Source organism: Physella acuta, unplaced genomic scaffold (assembly GCF_028476545.2).
Source record: "Physella acuta isolate Inbredline_101_S28 unplaced genomic scaffold, ASM2847654v3 ptg000911l, whole genome shotgun sequence".
In the NCBI taxonomy this organism is placed as follows: Eukaryota; Metazoa; Mollusca; class Gastropoda; family Physidae; genus Physella; species Physella acuta.
The window spans coordinates 45372-64015 of record NW_026732428.1 but is presented as its reverse complement, the minus strand read 5'-3'; the positions used below and the strand labels follow the sequence as shown (position 1 = coordinate 64015).

Below are 18644 nucleotides of genomic sequence, written 5' to 3'. Positions count from 1 at the left end.
AACCAAGAAAGAACAGTTCACCAACTAGAGCTCGGTCAGGATCAACCCTTGCCGACACAAACATAGTTCCAGTTAGACACGGGCTGAAGTCTTGTTCAAGTTCAAAGCCTTGCCACTCAAAGTGCGGCAAACCCACGGGGACCGAGCAGTCGACAGCCGTGGACTTGGGTTACAAAGTTTCAAAGGACATGTCGGTAAAAAACGGTGAAAGTAAACCTGTATCACATCAAGTAAACAGCCACAAACACACAACCCATCAGCAAGTTACATCAAGCTACAAACCCAAACCATATCAGCAAGTTACATCAAGCTACAAACCCAAACCATATACGCTAGGCACAGCTAGCAATAACAAGCCCATAACCCAACAGCTAGTCACAGCTAGCAATAACAAGCCCACAACCCATCAGCTAGTCACAGCTAGCAATAACAAGCCCACAACCCATCAGCTAGTCACAGCTAGCAATAACAAGCCTACAACCCACAAGCAAAGCCCATCTACCTATACCAGGGTATTCACCGCCCGTCAAGAAACATCTTTAGACAACCCAACCATTGGTCAACTAGACCAACCAGACAAGTCAACCATGGATGAACAAGACCAACCAGTTTATGCCAACCCCACCTTTCCTCAGTTGTTTACCAAACAGGAGCGCCTCAAAATAAAAGTGGAAGAAAAACAAAATAGCCCTATACTCAACGCGCGTGAAAACAATGCTCAAAATAATGACCAAATCGATTCCAATGAGGGAATCGATGACGTAAGAGAGGAAACATTAGGTCCAAGTGCTACAATAGCGCCCAGTGACGGTATCGATACACCCATGTCAGATGGCAAGGCGGATCACGGAGATCGAATAAGTAGTTCCGTCAACAAAGCCATCCCGACAAGCACGGCGTCGGCATTGAAGGGAAATCGATACATCGATACGGAAATTAGGATTGACGGATCCCAATCGTACCAGAACTCCGATAACGTGAAGCCCGGGTACGAGAGTACGGAGCCACTTTGTCAAAGTGAAATCGCTCCCTCAAACAATCTTCAAGATATGGAGGATCAAAATTTGGGACAATTTAACACCGGAACTAATGTTGATATAGTGCCAGAAAGCACAAAAAAGGACTCAGTTCAAGAGATTGGTCTTGAAGGAAAGGAAACAAGCGAGAAGGTATTTACACTTGAACAACGCAAGGCACGGTTTAAAAAGGAAGTCTTACCCGGTGCAGACGACAATGATAAAATGAACAATGCAGATAAGGCTAGCCCACCCCACAAGTGGAATCGACCAGACGGTGATAGGATAAACATTCCTCGGGGGTCCGTGGAGAAATTAGGCAATGAACACACAAGGGAGGGGACTCTCAAAAATCTGATGACGTCACATAACACGGAAACTAGCGTCGACGGAAATTTCGTTTCCACGAAAGACGAAAAATGGAGTGTTTACAAACATAACAAAAAACCTAAAGAGGCTGGACCAGACGGTCAAAACCAAAGGTTTTACACACACATACAACCCACGCAGCTAAACCAAATTCATCTAGACGTCCCCAGGCACAGATCTAAGGCTCTGCTACCGACCAGGACGGTAGAAAGTAAACATTTTACAGGACAAAACAAACGAGCACATTCTGTATCATCAAGCCAGACTCAGTCGTCTGCTACGGACAGCTCCACATCAGCGCCACCTAGCGGCTACAGCAGCGACACCAGTAGCTCCCTCCCCGCCTCTCTAGCGCCATCTAGCGTACACAAGTCAGACCTCGCCAAGGTAAACACGACAAACCAGATCAAACCGGATCTCATCTCCCACAAACACGTGATCCGGATGTGCGACCGAGACGTCGATGACCTACTTCTAGGAGACGGAGCGGCCATCGAGTACAAGGGCGTGGTTTTAAGGAACTACATCCGGCCCCAGCTCCGGTACAAGACGGCAGCCAAGGAGAAGCTGAAGAGGTCGCCCAGCATCCACCTGCATGCTGTAGGTGGCGCCATCGTCACGGTGTATGAACAGCCCGACAAGGCCAGACTTTTGGACATTGTCTTCCCAAAACAAGCGAGGCAGAAGGCGCTGGCGAAGATGGTTGAAGAGAACCATCGTAGGTCCCTGAACGCCGGAGGTGGGCTGACGGATGCCGTTATCAGGAGGAGGATCGAGAACTTCTTGAAGTCTGTGGAACCTTATTGCAGAAATGACAGCTGAAGTTCGGACTAATTAGATCTTAATGAAAATCTTCTTAGTGTCTGTCGAATTTTTATTGAAATTTTTATTGTAAAACTGACAGCTGTAGTTCGGACTAATTAGATCTTAATTAAAATCTTCTTAAAGTCTGTCGAATTTTATTGTAAAACTGACAGCTGTAGTTCGGACTAATTAGACTAGATCTTAATGAAAAACTTTTTAAAGTCTGTCGAATTTTTTTTGTAAAACTGACCGCTGAAGTGTGGACTAATACGATTTTAATAGAAAACTGTTGAATACCAATACTTGTTGCACTGTTCCGTAAAACTCCAAAACATAAGCTTGTCAAACATTACCGTAGAACTGCTAAATATTAAATTTGACTAAGCTTACCGTGAAGCTTCTATTAAGTATTTTCAGACATTTAAGTAAAACTGCTAAAAATAAATTTGTTAAACTAGCCTACAAAACTGCAAAATATTTTTACTTTAAAATTTTTGTGTAAAACCTGTATATATGAACTTGTTAAACCTAACCGTAAAACTGCTGGTATATTTATACTAGGTAAAGCTAACTGCGAAACTGCTGTCATATTTATGCTTGTTAAACACGTGTTCCATTTATTTTTATGTTTTTATTTCGTATTTATTTTATTATTTTTGAATAAACTACTTTGTACAGCTATGTCATTCTTTAGTATGTCTTATTTAAATACTAATTAAGAGAAGCAATCGGTTTTTAATTTGCTTATTACACAATATTTAAATGAACTTTATGGACACCCCTATAAACTATTTAAAGATAAGCAATAAGTCATGAAAGTGGTCTGAATGTTTCACACTGATGCTCATGTAGGTTTTATTTCTACACAGCAGTGTGTGTTAATAGTTAATGTAGAACAATCACTACTGTAGTAATTGTTTTAGTCTATAAAGGTGGAAGACGAAATTATTTATAGTTTTTTTTTGTTCGGATTTTGGGTCCCCTTAACGGAATGCCCCACTGTTTGGGGTCTGGCAGTATGGTAGTTCCGCCCCTGGTGATGGTAAATGTAGAGTTGTGTATTTGTTAATTTCTATGAAAAACACAGTCGTTACAGTATTGTTGCAAAATGTTTTATTTAAAAAATAAATGTATTTACGGTAAGTCCCCCCGAAAGAGACTTAAGATCAGAAAGAAAAGTAGTGTAAATATCTTGAAATGTATATAAAACCTCAGATTAACGTGTAAAACTAGTAACAATTTGCGATAGCTTAACATTGAAACACTGCAGTTTCCACCACCAAAAATCAACGTTTGTGATTTCTGCCGTTCGATTACCAATACCCTGATCTACGTCGTATGTCATCTTTTCTACAACTAGACATTCATACTTGTTTAAATAATTCATGTATTGCTTACACAGTTTAATCTTTCCAATTCTGTACAAAGTTTATCAGTCGCTAATAAAGATGTACACCATGAAACTGTTACAATACATCTGAGTGAATGTTTGGATCGATCGTAATATAAACATGAACTATTTAAAGAAGCCCATGCCCGGTGAAGTGTTAAGAAAGTACCCGCGTTTGTCCCACATGACGCAGTGTGCGTCTTTTTCCACGCTCACCGCTTTAGTGGAGTTGTTTACAAACAGGAGGCGCTTTTCAGAGGCCGAGCCGTCGGTTGTGTTTTCAGACCAATGAGGCCAGTACACAAAAGTTGGTGACGTATGGCTCATGTTCCCGTTGGGGTTGTTGTGATGCATGAAGTTGGAGTAGTATCTGATGATGTCGTTACTGGCACGGTAGTCGTCAGCAGAGGCGTTGAAACTGATGGCGAGGAAACTTTGGAAGACGAAAGGGATTTCTGTGGAGTGGCAGACACGCCCCTTGCACTCGGGTAGCTCCGGGGGCGGCTCGGCGTTGACGGCGTGGTCCCAGGTGTACAACCAGATGGACGGGTTGTCCCTGGCCAGCTGGCCAACCACGTGGTTGACCGGGCAGCGGAATATGAAATCCGTTGCTATGGTAACCATGGTCTCTCGAACGTCGATAGGATCGTCAACGGGGTAGAGGCTGCTGAAGTCATCAGGGAGGTCGGAGAACGCCAGGGTCATGGCCATAGCGTACATGGGCTCAGCCAGGCGAGACGGGAAGGCTTTGTAGACGTAGGCCAGGCCCTCGTCGGTGGTGGTGCCCCAGATCATGGGCTTATCGTTGGCAGGGGAAGTAGAGTAGGCTTTTAAAGCCTCCATAGGCTGGAGCGTGACCATCTTATCGTCCACCACCGGCCTCCACGGCTCGATCTTGTCGAAGATGTCCGTATCATCCGATGGCAGCGCGCGCTCGGCCAGCATGACGTCATCCTCAGGTTTCTCCCGCAGGCACTCCATCAGGCTTTGGGTGGGGGTAGTCTGGCAGCCTAGGCCCCGGGCTAGCCCGGCCCCCTGTTCTGAGGCCTCGGACAGCGTCTTGTAGGGTACAACCAAGGGTGGGCTCTCGATGATGACGCTGTGGAAAAGGTGTCTTGTGGAGCCAGAGGTCAGGTGGATGAGAAGGGACTGGGCACCGGCACTCTGTCCAGCTAGCGTCACCTGGTGTTAGACCAGCACATATTTAAACATGCAATTTAGGTTTTTTCTTTCAAACCCTCAAATAGTTTCCAAAATAAAGCATAATTCAAGGACATGTAAATAGGGTTGGTTTATAAATAATACTGAACATTTTAACATTTTAGCTGAAACATTTCACCCCAAAAAAAAAAAAGAAAAAAAAAAAAAGCAAAACAAAAACAACAAAACAAAAACAAACCGAAAATAAACAAACAAACAAACAAACAAAAAAACCAACATTTAATATCGAGTTAAAACTAAGACGCTATAGATAGAACAAAAAATTGAACTTGAACCACTCCTTACCCTATTAGGGTCGCCACCAAAGACTTGGATGTGTTCCTGAACCCACTCAAGTGCCAGCTTTTGATCCAGTAGACCATAGTTCCCTCGCGCATCCAGTGTGTTGTTACCAGTAACCAGAAAACCAAATACCCCTGGTGGTCAATTGTTACATTAATGTTACATTAAGGAGTGGTAAAACCAAATGTTACATTAAGAGTGGTAAAACCAAATGTTACATTAAGGAGTGGTAAAACCAAATGTTACATTAAGGAGTGGTAAAACCAAATGTCACATTAAGGAGTGGTAAGACCAAATGTTACATCAAGGTGAGGTAAAATCAAATGTTACATTAAGGAGTGGTAACACCAAATGTTACGTGAAGGAGAGGTAAAACCAAATGTTACATCAAGGAGAGGTAAAACCAAATGTTACATCGAGGAGTGGTAAACCAAATGCTACATCAAGGGGAGGTAAAACCAAATGTTACATCAAGGAGAGGTAAAACCAAATGTTACATCGAGGAGTGATAAAACCAAATGTTACATTAGCAGGTGTTACATAACTAGGTATTAAAACGTATTAAAGAACCTAGAATAAAAAAAAACAACTAATACTACTTTGTTGTCGAGGCTTACAACTTTGGCTGTTGAGGCTCACAACTTAGGCTGTAAACGATCGGGTTTCTCACCTAATCGATAGTTGAAGAGAACCACGACAATGCCAGCGGTCAGGGCTAAGTTCCTGGCATCAAAGAGCGAGGAGGACGCGGACATTTCGTTGAAGCCACCCCCGTGGATGTAGACCATGACAGGTAGGGTCTTGTCCGGGCCGGCAGAGACAGGTGAGTATATCTCCAGGTGTAGGCAGTCTTCTGAAGTCTGGGGGTTAGGAAAGTTGGTTGATAGTTTTATTTTCTCATGGTATGGATGGTGATTAGAACATGGATTGTCTTGGAAATTTCTGACCGTTGATTGCAGTAGTTGAAAAACAGAGTCAAAATGTTAAAATGCAATTTTACTGAGATAGAATTAGGTTTGTCATGTGACTTTATCTAAATATTCAAGCAATACGCTATTTAAACACATTAGAGATTGAGGGTGGGTGGGGGGTGGGGTGGGGTGGAGGTGGATAAGCGAGGGGTTTACAAATTACATAGTGGTGTTGATTAATTAAGGAGTACTTTGCAAAACACTAAACTCACTTAAAGATTGAATTAAATTTATTGAAATGATGAAAAGATTTGCATCAAAGTATTTTTAGCATTCTAATTTTGTAAAAAACTGTAGATTGATACATCAAATACATGGCATATATGAAATAGATCTACATTTTTCCTAAGATGCCTTGCAGATTATGTAACTGGACTCATCTGTTCTATCTAAAATTTCTAGATGACCACTTACCTCAACTGGACAAAACATAGCAACGTTACATTTCTAGATGACCACTTACCTCAACTGGACAAAACATAGCAACGTTACATTTCTAGATGACCACTTACCTCAACTGGACAAAACATAGCAACGTTACATTTCTAGATGACCACTTACCTCAACTGGACAAAACATAGCAACGTTACATTTCAAGATGACCACTTACCTCAACTGGACAAAACATAGCAACGTTACATTTCTGCGGACAGCCAGGTCGACTGTAGGTGGCGTCGTATACGTTAGGTGACCAGGGGCGATGACTCTCTGGCGGTTTCCACCTGTGGAGTGGCAGTATGGTTAGTGCAAGTCACGATACACTGTAACATCGATACATTGTTATAGCGATACATTGTCAGAGCGATACATTGTAATATCGATACATTGTTATAAGTGATACATTGTAATATCGATACATTGTTGTAGCGATACATTATTATATCAATGCATTGTCATTGCCATACATTGAAATAGCGTTACATTTTCAGAGCGATATATTGTCATATCGATACATTGTTATTTGCGATAAATTTTCGGAGCGATACATTGTCAGATCTATACATTGTCATATCGATACATTGTCAGAACGAATGGTGAGATCATATGAACACGTTTATGGCTACTAGAGGCATACAATGTTTTTTAAATAGATAATGTTAACATTATTTTAGCTCAACAAGTATCATCATGTAAACAAGTGTTTTTTAAATAGATAATGTTAACATTATTTTAGCTCAACAAGTATCATCATGTAAACAAGTTTACAGGCCAGCAATAATTAACAGTACTATACTTTTGTTCTAGCCTAAAACTTATTTGTTTCTTACAGACAAAAGCTGCACAAAATAGAGATGTTACAGAAATAACATAAGGTAGCTGTACATACTCGAAGGACGCGGGGGGGGGGGGGGGGGGGAGAGTTAGGCATCCGTCAGTCAGTAGCCTACCAATATGAAGGTGCCTATGTTACACTGATCTGACAGTGAGTATAAGTACCTGACTGTAAGCATAAATACCTGACAGTAAGTATAAATACCAAACAGAAAGTATAAGTACCTGACAGTAAGCAGAGTTTCTTCCAGGCATCTCTTCGGGGGGGGGGGGGGGGCGAATTTTTTTTACCGCCCCCCCCCCGAACGAAATGAAATTTATATAATTTATATAGAAATTATATACTTTTAATAGTGTCCCCCCCCCCCGAAGAAAGTCTACCGCCCCCCCCCCCCCCTCCCGAAAATTTCAAGTGCCCCTCCCGGAGAAAAAAGTCTGGAAGAAACACTGACAGTAAGTATAAATACTTGACAGTACGTATAAATACCTGACAGTAAGTATAAATACCTGACAGTCAGTATAAATACCTGACAGTAAGTATAAATACCTGACAGTAAGTATAAATACCTGACAGTTAGTATAAATACCTGACAGTAAGTATAAATACCTAACAGTAAGTATGAATACCTAACAATAAGTATAAATACCTGACAGTAAGTATAAATACCTAACAGTAAGTATGAATACCTAACAATAAGTATAAATACCTGACAGTAAGTATAAATACCTGACAGTAAGTATAAATACCTGACAGTAAGTATAAATACCTGACAGTAAGTATAAATACCTGACAATAAGTATAACTACCTGACAGTCAGTATAACTACCTGACAGTCAGTATAAATACCTGACAGTCAGTATAAATACCTGACAGTCAGTATAAATACCTGACAGTAAGTATAAATACCTGACAGTAAGTATAAATACCTGACAGTAAGTATAAATACCTGACAGTAAGTATAAATACCTGACAGTAAGTATAAATACCTGACAGTAAGTGTCACAGACTGTATTATTATGTATCCTTATTATATTGTGTTTTGCATGAATGAAGAGTACCTGGCTAGCGGAAGGACTGTCTGAGCGATCGTCATGTGTTTTTACGTGTTTTGGGTGAGATCGCTCATTGACGTAAGGGGAGAGAAAGTGGTGAATAAAAGGGAGAGAAAAAGGTGAACGGGTGTTGTGTGCTAGGACTGGGGACTTGAACTGTGGCAGTGAATGGAAGATGTCTCCATGTCACTTGGAGTCGTGATTGTGATTGTTACATATACCAGTTGTTCTTCTACTATGGATTTACCACGGATTTGTCATTTTCACTGTATATAGTGTAAATAAAGTTGTCATTTGAAGTTGCCACTATCGCTCGTGTTCCTGTATGAAAATTAACCCACAACAACAAAGAATTCATGTTGTTACAGTAAGTATAAATACCTGACAGTAAGTATAAATACCTGACAGTAAGTATAAATACCTGACAGTAATTATAAATACCTGACAGTAAGTATAAATACCTGACAGTAAGTATAAATACCTAACAGTAAGTATAAATACCTGACAGTAAGTATAAATACCTGACAGTAAGTATAAATACCTGACAGTAAGTATAAATACCTGACAGTAAGTATAAATACCTGACAGTAAGTATAAATACCTAACAGTAAGTATAAATACCTGACAGTAAGTATAAATACCTGACAGTAAGTATAAATACCTGACAGTAAGTATAAATACCTGAGGGGACCCACAGGTGGGCGAGCATAAGGTATCCCATGAAACACCCGGATATTTTGATACTGCAGGCCTCGTATAGATCCGAGTTTTGTTTGGATCTCAACAATGTCGTGAGGTTCCCTGGAAATGTTCCTCATTGTAGCGTTCAGCTTCGGTGTCGTAGCTTGCTGTGTAGCCCGCCGCAACAGGACCGGTAGCCACGCGTACAGGGTAGCAATCATCACCAGGGCAACGGCAGTAGCCACTAAGCATGTAGCCCGACCTATACGTATGTAGCAAAAAGTTTTGACTTGACATATTGACATTCACAAAGTTAAACAAAGGACATCTTCTCTGTCTCTCGAACAGGTTCATCTAGTAACTAAAGTAACGTTACCCTTTTGAACATGGTGGTCTTTGTGGAAGTAGAAGTAGAGTTCATCTGTTGCTGTGACTTTTCATATGAACGTTTAGAATGGCCAGCCTCTTATGCTTTCTCTAACGCAAGCCAGGTACCCATCAGAGCTGGGTAGGCTCACGAAGGTCCCATGGACTAGAGCCCGGGATCCGAACTCGAGACTTTAGGGTTTACATCACAAACACGGGTACCTACGCTCACATGCCTGCGCGAACACATAGCCACACACACACAAACACACATACACAAACACACTTAGAGGCGTCTATACGCCCACACCCACCCACCTATCCATAACCCCCCCCCCACACACACACCCCACAATCAGTTATTTCCATCCAGTTACCACGATTCCCTTTGAAGTCTGTGACTTGTTTGGATTGGACATTAGCGGTTCCCATTGTATGATCCTGAAAAAAAAATTAAATAAATCTTTTAATCCTTACAATGGTATCTATTAACTTCACGATAAATATAAACTTGTTTGTCTGATTAAAGCTCACTACAATACATTTTGTAGAAATTACATTTTACATTTTAGAAATAATAAAATGTTAAAAAAAAGTTATAAAAAAACTAGACCTAAACGGTTGTAGTAAATAATTTGACACCAATTCAATTATTCATGAAAGTTAACCAAGTATAGGCATACATAGAAGCGTCTAGAACATTGTCTTAGCCTTAGCTGGGTGCGCGTAGCGTAGGCCCTAGCCCTAGGTGTATGCTTGTAGGCCCTAGCCCTAGGTGTATGCTTGTAGGCCCTAGCCCTAGGTGCATGCCTGTAGGCCCTAGCCCTAGGTGTATGCTTGTATGCCCTAGCACCTGGCCTGGGTGTATGTGTGTAGGGCGGTCTAACCTTAGGGCCCCAGGCACACAATGTCCTACATTACATGGAAGCTTGTAGGCCCTTCTCTTCTCTAGGCCCTTCTCTTCTCTAGGCTCTTCTCTTCTCTAGGCCCTTCACTCATCTAGTCCTATTCCGATGACAGAGCTACATCTATTACCTCTTATAAATCTAAAAAATCGGTATTAATAGTGAAATAGTACAGAAGATTTTGTTCAGCTTTGGAGAAAGTTAACATTTTCATTAAGAAATTTACCATATTGACGTTCTCAAGGCATCCATTCAACACTGTAATCTACTTCTGCTTTGCTATGTGCAATTTTCTACACATTATCCGATGACGTCATTGTATTAGCTATTAGACTAGATTCTGATAGACTTTCATATTCAAATCGCCGAAAATAATGGCTTGTTATCAAAATATGGACACTAGACTCGTGTTTTCTATCGCATGTTGGGGTGAATTGAGGGGTCGTCCACAAATGTATTAAAAAAATAAATGTGTTTATAACTGTATAGGAAAGAGCGCGCGTTATGAACCATGGTTTAATATAAATAAATAAATAAATAAAATAAATGTTGAAAAATAAATTGGGCCAAAATGCCCACCAGGGTTTTAAAAATTACTTTTGGGCTCCCAAAGGAAGCTTTACCTAGTTTGACTAATACTTTAATCCGGTACTGCCCTCCATTCCACGAATTTGTAACGTATTTATCTTTTTTCCCAAAAGTATAATTAAAAATAGATTGCTAGCTCAGATCAACTTATGAATATTTATATAAGACATTTCGATATATAAAATAAGAGGTTTTAGGCTATTTAAAAACATCAACAAAAATAATTTCTACCTTAAAATGGGAAGAAATGCAAGGTCGTTACGGAACAGCTACAGTAAACATTTCTACCCTACGTGCATATGTTAGGGCCCTTAAGCCACTCGCACAGAAGACACCTACATTTACGTATTGTTTAGACCGATCAATAAACCCACAACACACGCTCTTGAAAGCAGATGTTGCTCAGATGATTACAGGTGGTATGTGGTGTGGTCTAAACAGAGCTGAACAATAGTGGCGCTAAAACAAAAGCTAAAAGGTCTAGCTGGGTCGTGATCCATGCACAGCCAGAGAAATTAGCTCCACCAAGTATAGCTAGAGAATGCAGATGAGTATAGCTTGAGTAAATAGCTGAGCCAAATATAGCTAGAGAAAGTAGCTGAGTATAGCTAGAGAATGTAGCTAAGCCAAGTATAGCCAGAGAAATTAGCTCAACCAAGTATAGCTAGGTAATGTAGCTAAGCCAAGTATAGCTAGAGAAATTAGCTGAGCCATGGACAGCCAGAGCAATTAGCTCAACCAAGTATAGCTAGAGAATGTAGCTAAGCCAAGTATAGCTAGAGAAACAAGATGAGCCATGGACAGCCAGAGAAATTAGCTCAACCAAGTATAGCTAGAGAATGTAACTGGGCCATGCACTAGTGCTGATCTAAGCGCCAATTATAGCTCGTGAAAATAGCTGAACCAGTGGCGTAGCCAGGATCGTCTCATGGGGGGGGGTTCAAATTTTTTCCAGCATTTTATATATATATATATATATATATATATATATATATATATATATATATATATATATATATATATATATATATATATATATATGTGTGTGTGTGTGTGTGTGTACATATGCATGTGTAAGTGCGTGCGTGTAAAGTATTGGTGGCTGGTGACAATAGAAACTCGTGGGTGCCACCGACTAACTTATCTTAGTATTAGCTATTGTTTTGTAACAAGTAACACATGTACACTATCGTAAAAAAATTATAAAAATCAAATTTCCATCATTTTCAGCAGTTTTCTCCAACTAAAAATTTCCTTGTCGGCCGCAAAATATTAGAGATTCTATTATGGGCGCTAATCTTAAACGATTTTCTTGAATTTGTTGACTTATGATAAATTTAAGGAGATTTTAATAAGTTAATTTTTTTTTCTCCATCACCGATTTACGATTTTGGGAAAGTAAAATTGCTCTTTTATGATACTCACATTGCTGGTGCTCATTAAACTTGTCTGTTGCCTTTTTCCAGTTTGAAAATGAAATTTTTGATAGCTTATCCATAGGCTGACTACCTACACCACGATAATTCAAACTAATCAAAACACAATATTTGCAAAATGCGCCATCAAGTAATTTGGAATAAGTCAACCAGTTCCACCTAAGTAGCCACAAATATTGAAACTTTAAATTTCTTTGTCCGCTTGCTGGAAATTTTAAAAGTTCATCAGGACGCCAGATGTTTTCTAATAAATACAACCGTGTATCGTCTGTTATAACTCCTTTGATAAAATTGCCGATATCATTTGCGTAAGAAACAGTCGAAGGTGCTGAATTTATGGAAATTTCTTGATGTAATGTACTTTGAAAAGCAATAGTACCATCTTCATTTTTATCATTTTCAGTTTTACTTTTCTTTGTAAAGAAATCAGTTAATAAAGTAGTTTTTAATTTCCTTTTTCCTTCCGCCATCATTAAAATGAATTTAAATTGCTTGAAGTAGTTAAAAGATACACATTAAAACACGACTATACGAAGAAGAAAGCAAATTATTATTGGTCTTCTATTCTGTCTAAATTGACTACTGTAGGTTCCTGGCTTTACATCTATATTTAACCAAATACGCAGTTTTTTTTATATAGCCTACCAACACAAAGTTTTGTGTCAACAATTGTGGGTCAAGCCCACGCCTTCCTGCCAGATGTGCATCCGGTAGTATTTTATAATTGATACGTACCAATATTCATCCCACCCTCACCCCCTTTTACACCCCTTAACTGATAACCTTGTTCAGCTTTCCCTTCGCCTATTGCGACCCTGAGTGTTTGTTGTTTAAGCACTGAATGATAGCGACACAAGTCCATCGTCGTCAATAGCTGTAACTTAACGTAAAGGATTGTCATTTTGAAGGTTCTACCCCCCCCCCTCCCCTCACCCCTGCCTACTCCTCCCTCTGCCATCTTTATCATTTTCAGTTTACTTATCTTTTTAAAAATTAAGTGAAATGAATTTCAAATGGTTTGAAGTAGTAAAAACATACACATTATAGAACCTCAATGCGAATAATAATCAATTCCTTTGTTTGTTTTTCATTTCTAGACGCTTTCCGATTGCACTACAATCATATTAGACAACAAAGGCCTACCCACGTAGCCCACCCCTCCCTTTCGACACTCCTTAACTGATCTAACCTTGGCCAACTTTCCCTTGGCCTACTGCGTTCCAGATTATTATACTTTACTTTAGCGCGATAATAAAATTCATAACTAAATTCTACAGGCAATTCTCATCACAATGATATACATTGTTGTTCTAGAGGCTGCCAGGCTTAAGTGTTTAGTGTTTAAGCCCTAAACAATATTGACACAAGTCAATAGCTATAGCTTAACGTAAAAAAGTAGTCATTTTGGGGGTCCATGGGGGGGGTTATAACCCCCCCTAACCCCCCCCTGCCTACGCCACTGAGCTGAACTAAGTATGATGGACAGATTTAAGAAGTCTTTTGTGATTAACAAATTATGTTTACATATAGTATTCCAGTACTTTATCAACGTTTTATACACACCATAAATCATTGTAGTCAGTAATGAATAAAAGTAATGCAACAGCAACCTATGGAAAAAAAAATAAAAAACAAAACAAAAACCAAAGAAAACATCAATAGCATGTAAAATACTAGCGTACCACTAACCTGGTGCGATGAAGGTGATCTATTAGTGTGAGTTAATGATGAGTTCAAATGGGAACTTGTTGTTTACAAGCTGGCTTTCAAGCTCTCTGGATACCAGACCTTGGCTAGCTGATGTTTCCCTGGGTTATGGATATCAGGTCTTACTCCCTCCTGGGTTAGGATACAAGGCCTTAACTAGCTTATGTTTTATTGATACGTGAAACCCCATGACAAGCTAGGATACTCAAATTACCTCAGACGTGGGGTAAAAGGAAGGGTTCTATAAACGGGATGGGGAGGGGCAGGATGGAGCTCTGAAAGCTAAATGTAACTTCAATTGAACAATTTTTAACCAGGAAAAAACAATGGTATGGACACGTCTTATAATCCTAACACTAATATGGCAAAGTAAAAAAAAAATATAATTTGTAAATACTTGTGTGATGACCTACCGTATACCCAGTGCTATAGCAAAATAGCTTTCTATGAGAGCGTGTTAATCAATGAGGTTACACGATTATGGAGATGGGGTGAGGACTCAGATATTTGTGACGAGATGGGACACGAATGATAGGAATAGAAAAAAAAAACTTGGCGAAATTGTGACTTCCTCCTAAAATCGAAACCTCACACCTTTACTGAAACACGTCGTACAAATGATCAAATTACACGTGAAGTAATGAAGGATGGAAGGTGTTTTGATCTCACCATGATTCATCGAGGAGATGGGAGGGTGGGTCGATGGTGCAACTGTGAGAATCCCTGGTCCTCTTAATGCCCGAACATCTGTGTCAAACAATAGACAGGATTGGGCGGCTATTGTTGGATTGGCGCTATGGGTGTGTGTGTGTGTTTGTGTATGTGTGTATGTGTGTATGTGTGTGTGTGTGTGTCGGGTGGAGAAACATCACCTGTTTCTGTATTAACTCAGTCAATTGTGAACTGTTTTTATAGCTTATGCAACATGAACTATTTTTATAATCAGTCAATGAACAAAGTAATTTCCCTAATTAAGAATTATTCTCATTATGAAACCTACTGACCATGTGGCTAAATATTTCATATTCGTTATTTAATCGAAAAAATATGATCGGTATTATTGGGATGCATTTCTCGCCAGCCCATTGATATACAGACCAATGGGATAGTGACCACTGAGATACAGACCACTGAGATATTGACCACTGGGATAGTGACCACTGGGATAGTGACCACTAGAAAAGTGACCACTGGGATAGTGACCACTGGGATAGTGACCACTAGAAAAGTGACCACTGGGATAGTGACCACTGAGATAGTGACCACTGAGATAGTGACCACTGGGATAGTGACCACTGGGATAGTGACCACTAGAAAAGTGACCACTGGGATAGTGACCACTGAGATAGTGACCACTGGGATACTGACCACTGGAATAGTGACCACTGGGATAGTGACCACTGGGATACAGACCACATGTGGCATGAAGATACTACCATATTTGTCTTTATGGTAACACCATATGCCACGTGGTGTGTGATGTAATAGATCTACCGGATGTATTACTTTTCCTTTTTTTTTCTAAAATTATAACTAGCTATAAAGTTTACGTCGATTACGCGTTTTGATATTTTCAATTTACTGACACTTATTAGCAGTTTAGTAGTCTAAAAATGAAATTGGGAAGATTACAATCTGTCCTTCAATCTCTGCCCCCCCCCCCCCCCTCGTTATCCATACCACGAGCGCCCGTCCCCTGATATAGAACAGACAACAAAAATTGTATTGCTGTATGACGTAGGGTACTTCTGAAGTTGCGACATGTTCTAAAGACCATAATTCTAAAGATGGAATCAAAGGGAGGTAATTATGTTTAGCTATTTACGTTTCAAAATACTACGTATTATATCCCTTGGCTTAGGCTAATTAAATTTAAGATTGCTTTTGTTAAGATTGCTTTTGGTAATTAAAACACAGTTCAACAGATGTTATATAGGCCTACACGAGATATCAGGTTGAACATTTATTTGTTGATCGACGTGTCTTTTCTGCAGACGTAACCGACATTAATTTATATTAATTAACCACCAACATAGACCTACGCATCTTATAGTCAGCTGACAAAGAAGACTGGGGCCAGGGTCAACTAGAGACCAGCCTTGACCTACTTATCTCTAAGATGGCAAGATAGCCTCGTACAGTGTACAGTCTCGCACCGGACGTGACGTCATTCCATCTCTCGCTGGACAAGCAGTTCCTATGGCGACAACTTTATAACCTCCTCATTGTAAACAAACCGTTGTTTCTTGGCCATAACATTAATGGCCTTCTCATTGTAAACAAACCGTTGTTTCTTGGCCATAACATTAATGGCCTTCTCATTGTAAACAAACCGTTGTTTCTTGGCCATAACATTAATGGCCTTCTCATTGTAAACAAACCGTTGTTTCTTGGCCATAACATTAATGGCCATCTAATTGTAAACAAACCGTTGTTTCTTGGCCATAACATTAATGGCCACCTAATTGTAAACAAAACATAATTTCTTGGTCATAACATTAATGGCCGCTTAATAGTAAAATAATATAACTTCTTGTCTTGGCTTAAATATTGTTTCTTAGTCACTAGTACTGGCCACTTAATAGTAAAATATAGTTTCTTGGCCACAATTCTTTATTGTAAAAAAAACCCAGTTTCTTGGCCACTTGAAATGGCCACCAATTAAAAAGACGAAATGTTGTCTCGGTCAGGTCACCCATTCATGTCAGTCAACTGTCTCATTGTTGTCAGCAGAGGCGTAGCGACCCTTCCCGGCGTCCGGGGACAAACTTTTCGATTTGCACACCCCCCACTCAAGATTTCGATTTCCACCCCCCCCCCATCAAACTTTCGATTTGCACTCCCTCTCAAGATTTCGATTTGCACCCCCCCTCAACCTGTCAATTTCTTTTTCCTACCCATTTTGGCACCCGGGGACATATGTCCCCCCCCCCCCCTGCTACGCTACTGGTTGTCAGTCAGCTGTGTTGGGCCACTCATACTTTTATTTACTAAACAGACAACTCAGGAACAAAACATGTACATTGGTTTGCGTAATGCTGCAGAGGACATGATTTGTTTTCATACACAGGATGGTAGCAACATCACAGGATGGTAGAAACATCACAGGATGGTAGAAACATCACAGGATGGTAGCAAAATCACATGATGGTAGCAAAATCACATGATGGTAGCAAAATCACAGGATGGTAGCACCATCACAGGATGGTAGCAAAATGACAGGATGGTAACAACATCACAGGATGGTAGTAACATCACAGGATGGTAGAAACATCTTAGAATGGTACACGCAAGACATCTCAGGATGGTAGCAACATCTCAGGATGGTAGTAACATCATGGCATGGTAGCAATATCACATGATGGTAGCAACATCTCAGGATGGTAGCAACATCACAGGATGGTAGCAACATCACGAGATGATAGCAACATCACATGATAGTAACAACATATGAAGTGACACAATCCAACTAGTGTTAAACATCGCACAAACATCCAATCACAACCACAATCACAAACACAGTTACATTGCGTATCTTTAGGTCATATACGTTGACATTTTTGTTAATGAATCGAGTTTAAAATTAACGTATAGATTTTTCAGGAAAAAAAGAAATGCTTATTTATCTTAGAGTCAAAGATAGGCGGAACAGTAAAACCTGTGCTTCCAAGAAACCCCTATACCACCTCGGACTAATAAGAATTTTAATTTGCTAAAAAGAAATGTGTACAGTGTATACAGTATACACTTTAACTATTACTTCAAGTACCATAACTCAGACCTTACAATAAGACTACACAATTTCGCCATTTAACTCCCTTGGCAGTTCGTATATCCAGTCCAAGGGAAGGAAATCACAACATAGATTACGTTTCAACAAGCAAAGGATAACATTTCTCTATCAGTTATCGATAACCATATGACGATCAGAAATAATGTCTCGTAAAAAACACAAATGTCCTTGCTGTTGTTTTTTTTCTGCTTATCTGTTGGGATTATTTTATTACGTTTAGTTGATCTATACAAAAGTGTATAAATTATGCTTAATATTTAAAATATTTAGATGCATGTTTATATCATGTTTAATAATAAGGTTCCTAGATTGGATTTTGCACGTCTATCCAAAAAAAAAAAAATATTGTATTTAATTGATGCTGTGTAAAATCTATCAAATATATTATTATTACTGATTTAAATGTTTAAAACAATTGAATTAATAAAAATAAAAATAAAAAAAAATCTACCCCCTCCTCTCTCCCCCTCTATCCACTTTACCCTCAGACATGATAACCCCACAATCCCTTTAACTGTTCCAACGACCCCACCACCCACCGCAACATCAATATCCAGAACTTATTTAAAGTTCTAAATCTTGTCTCTTTCCCCTCATCTTTCACACTGCAACCTTTTGAAAACTCAATGCGACCACTACAACACCCTTTCAACTAGTCAACTTAAGTTGTTTCCCTACATAGAAAATGCTTCACTGTCCCATTGACCCTCTCTGAAAAATTTCCTTTCCTCTCCCCACCCAGACTTCTGACACTTTCATTTGACCTTCACCCCTTTTACTGTAATCCTTT

At 39.6% G+C, this 18644-nt stretch overlaps 1 protein-coding gene across 3 annotated transcripts; it reads right to left on the bottom strand.

Moving 5' to 3' along the window:
- Positions 1–3273: 3273 nt before the first annotated feature.
- On the bottom strand, positions 3274–14157 carry LOC131953151 (cAMP-regulated D2 protein). Of its 3 annotated transcripts, none has more exons than XM_059316203.1 (7): positions 14044–14157; positions 9803–9866; positions 9060–9321; positions 6664–6775; positions 5753–5942; positions 5086–5216; positions 3274–4761 (listed from the first exon to the last, which is right to left on the bottom strand). In XM_059316203.1, exons 2-7 carry the CDS (start codon positions 9855–9857, stop codon positions 3706–3708), a joined length of 1806 nt encoding a protein of 601 aa, XP_059172186.1. In that variant the 5' UTR covers positions 9858–9866; positions 14044–14157; the 3' UTR covers positions 3274–3705. The 3 variants fall into 3 exon arrangements, with proteins under 3 accessions (XP_059172186.1, XP_059172187.1, XP_059172185.1); XM_059316204.1 differs by lacking the exon at positions 14044–14157 and adding an exon at positions 11150–11216; XM_059316202.1 differs by lacking the exon at positions 14044–14157 and adding an exon at positions 10557–10620.
- Between the last annotated feature and the right edge of the window lie 4487 nt (positions 14158–18644).

Coding starts and splice junctions, on each gene's coding strand:
- LOC131953151 (XM_059316202.1), bottom strand. Junction 6,776..9,059: donor CCACCTGTGGGTCCCCTCAG/GTATTTATACTT, acceptor GCCACTCCACAG/GTGGAAACCGCCAGAGAGTC. Junction 5,217..5,752: donor TCTCTTCAACTATCGATTAG/GTGAGAAACCCG, acceptor ATTGACCACCAG/GGGTATTTGGTTTTCTGGTT.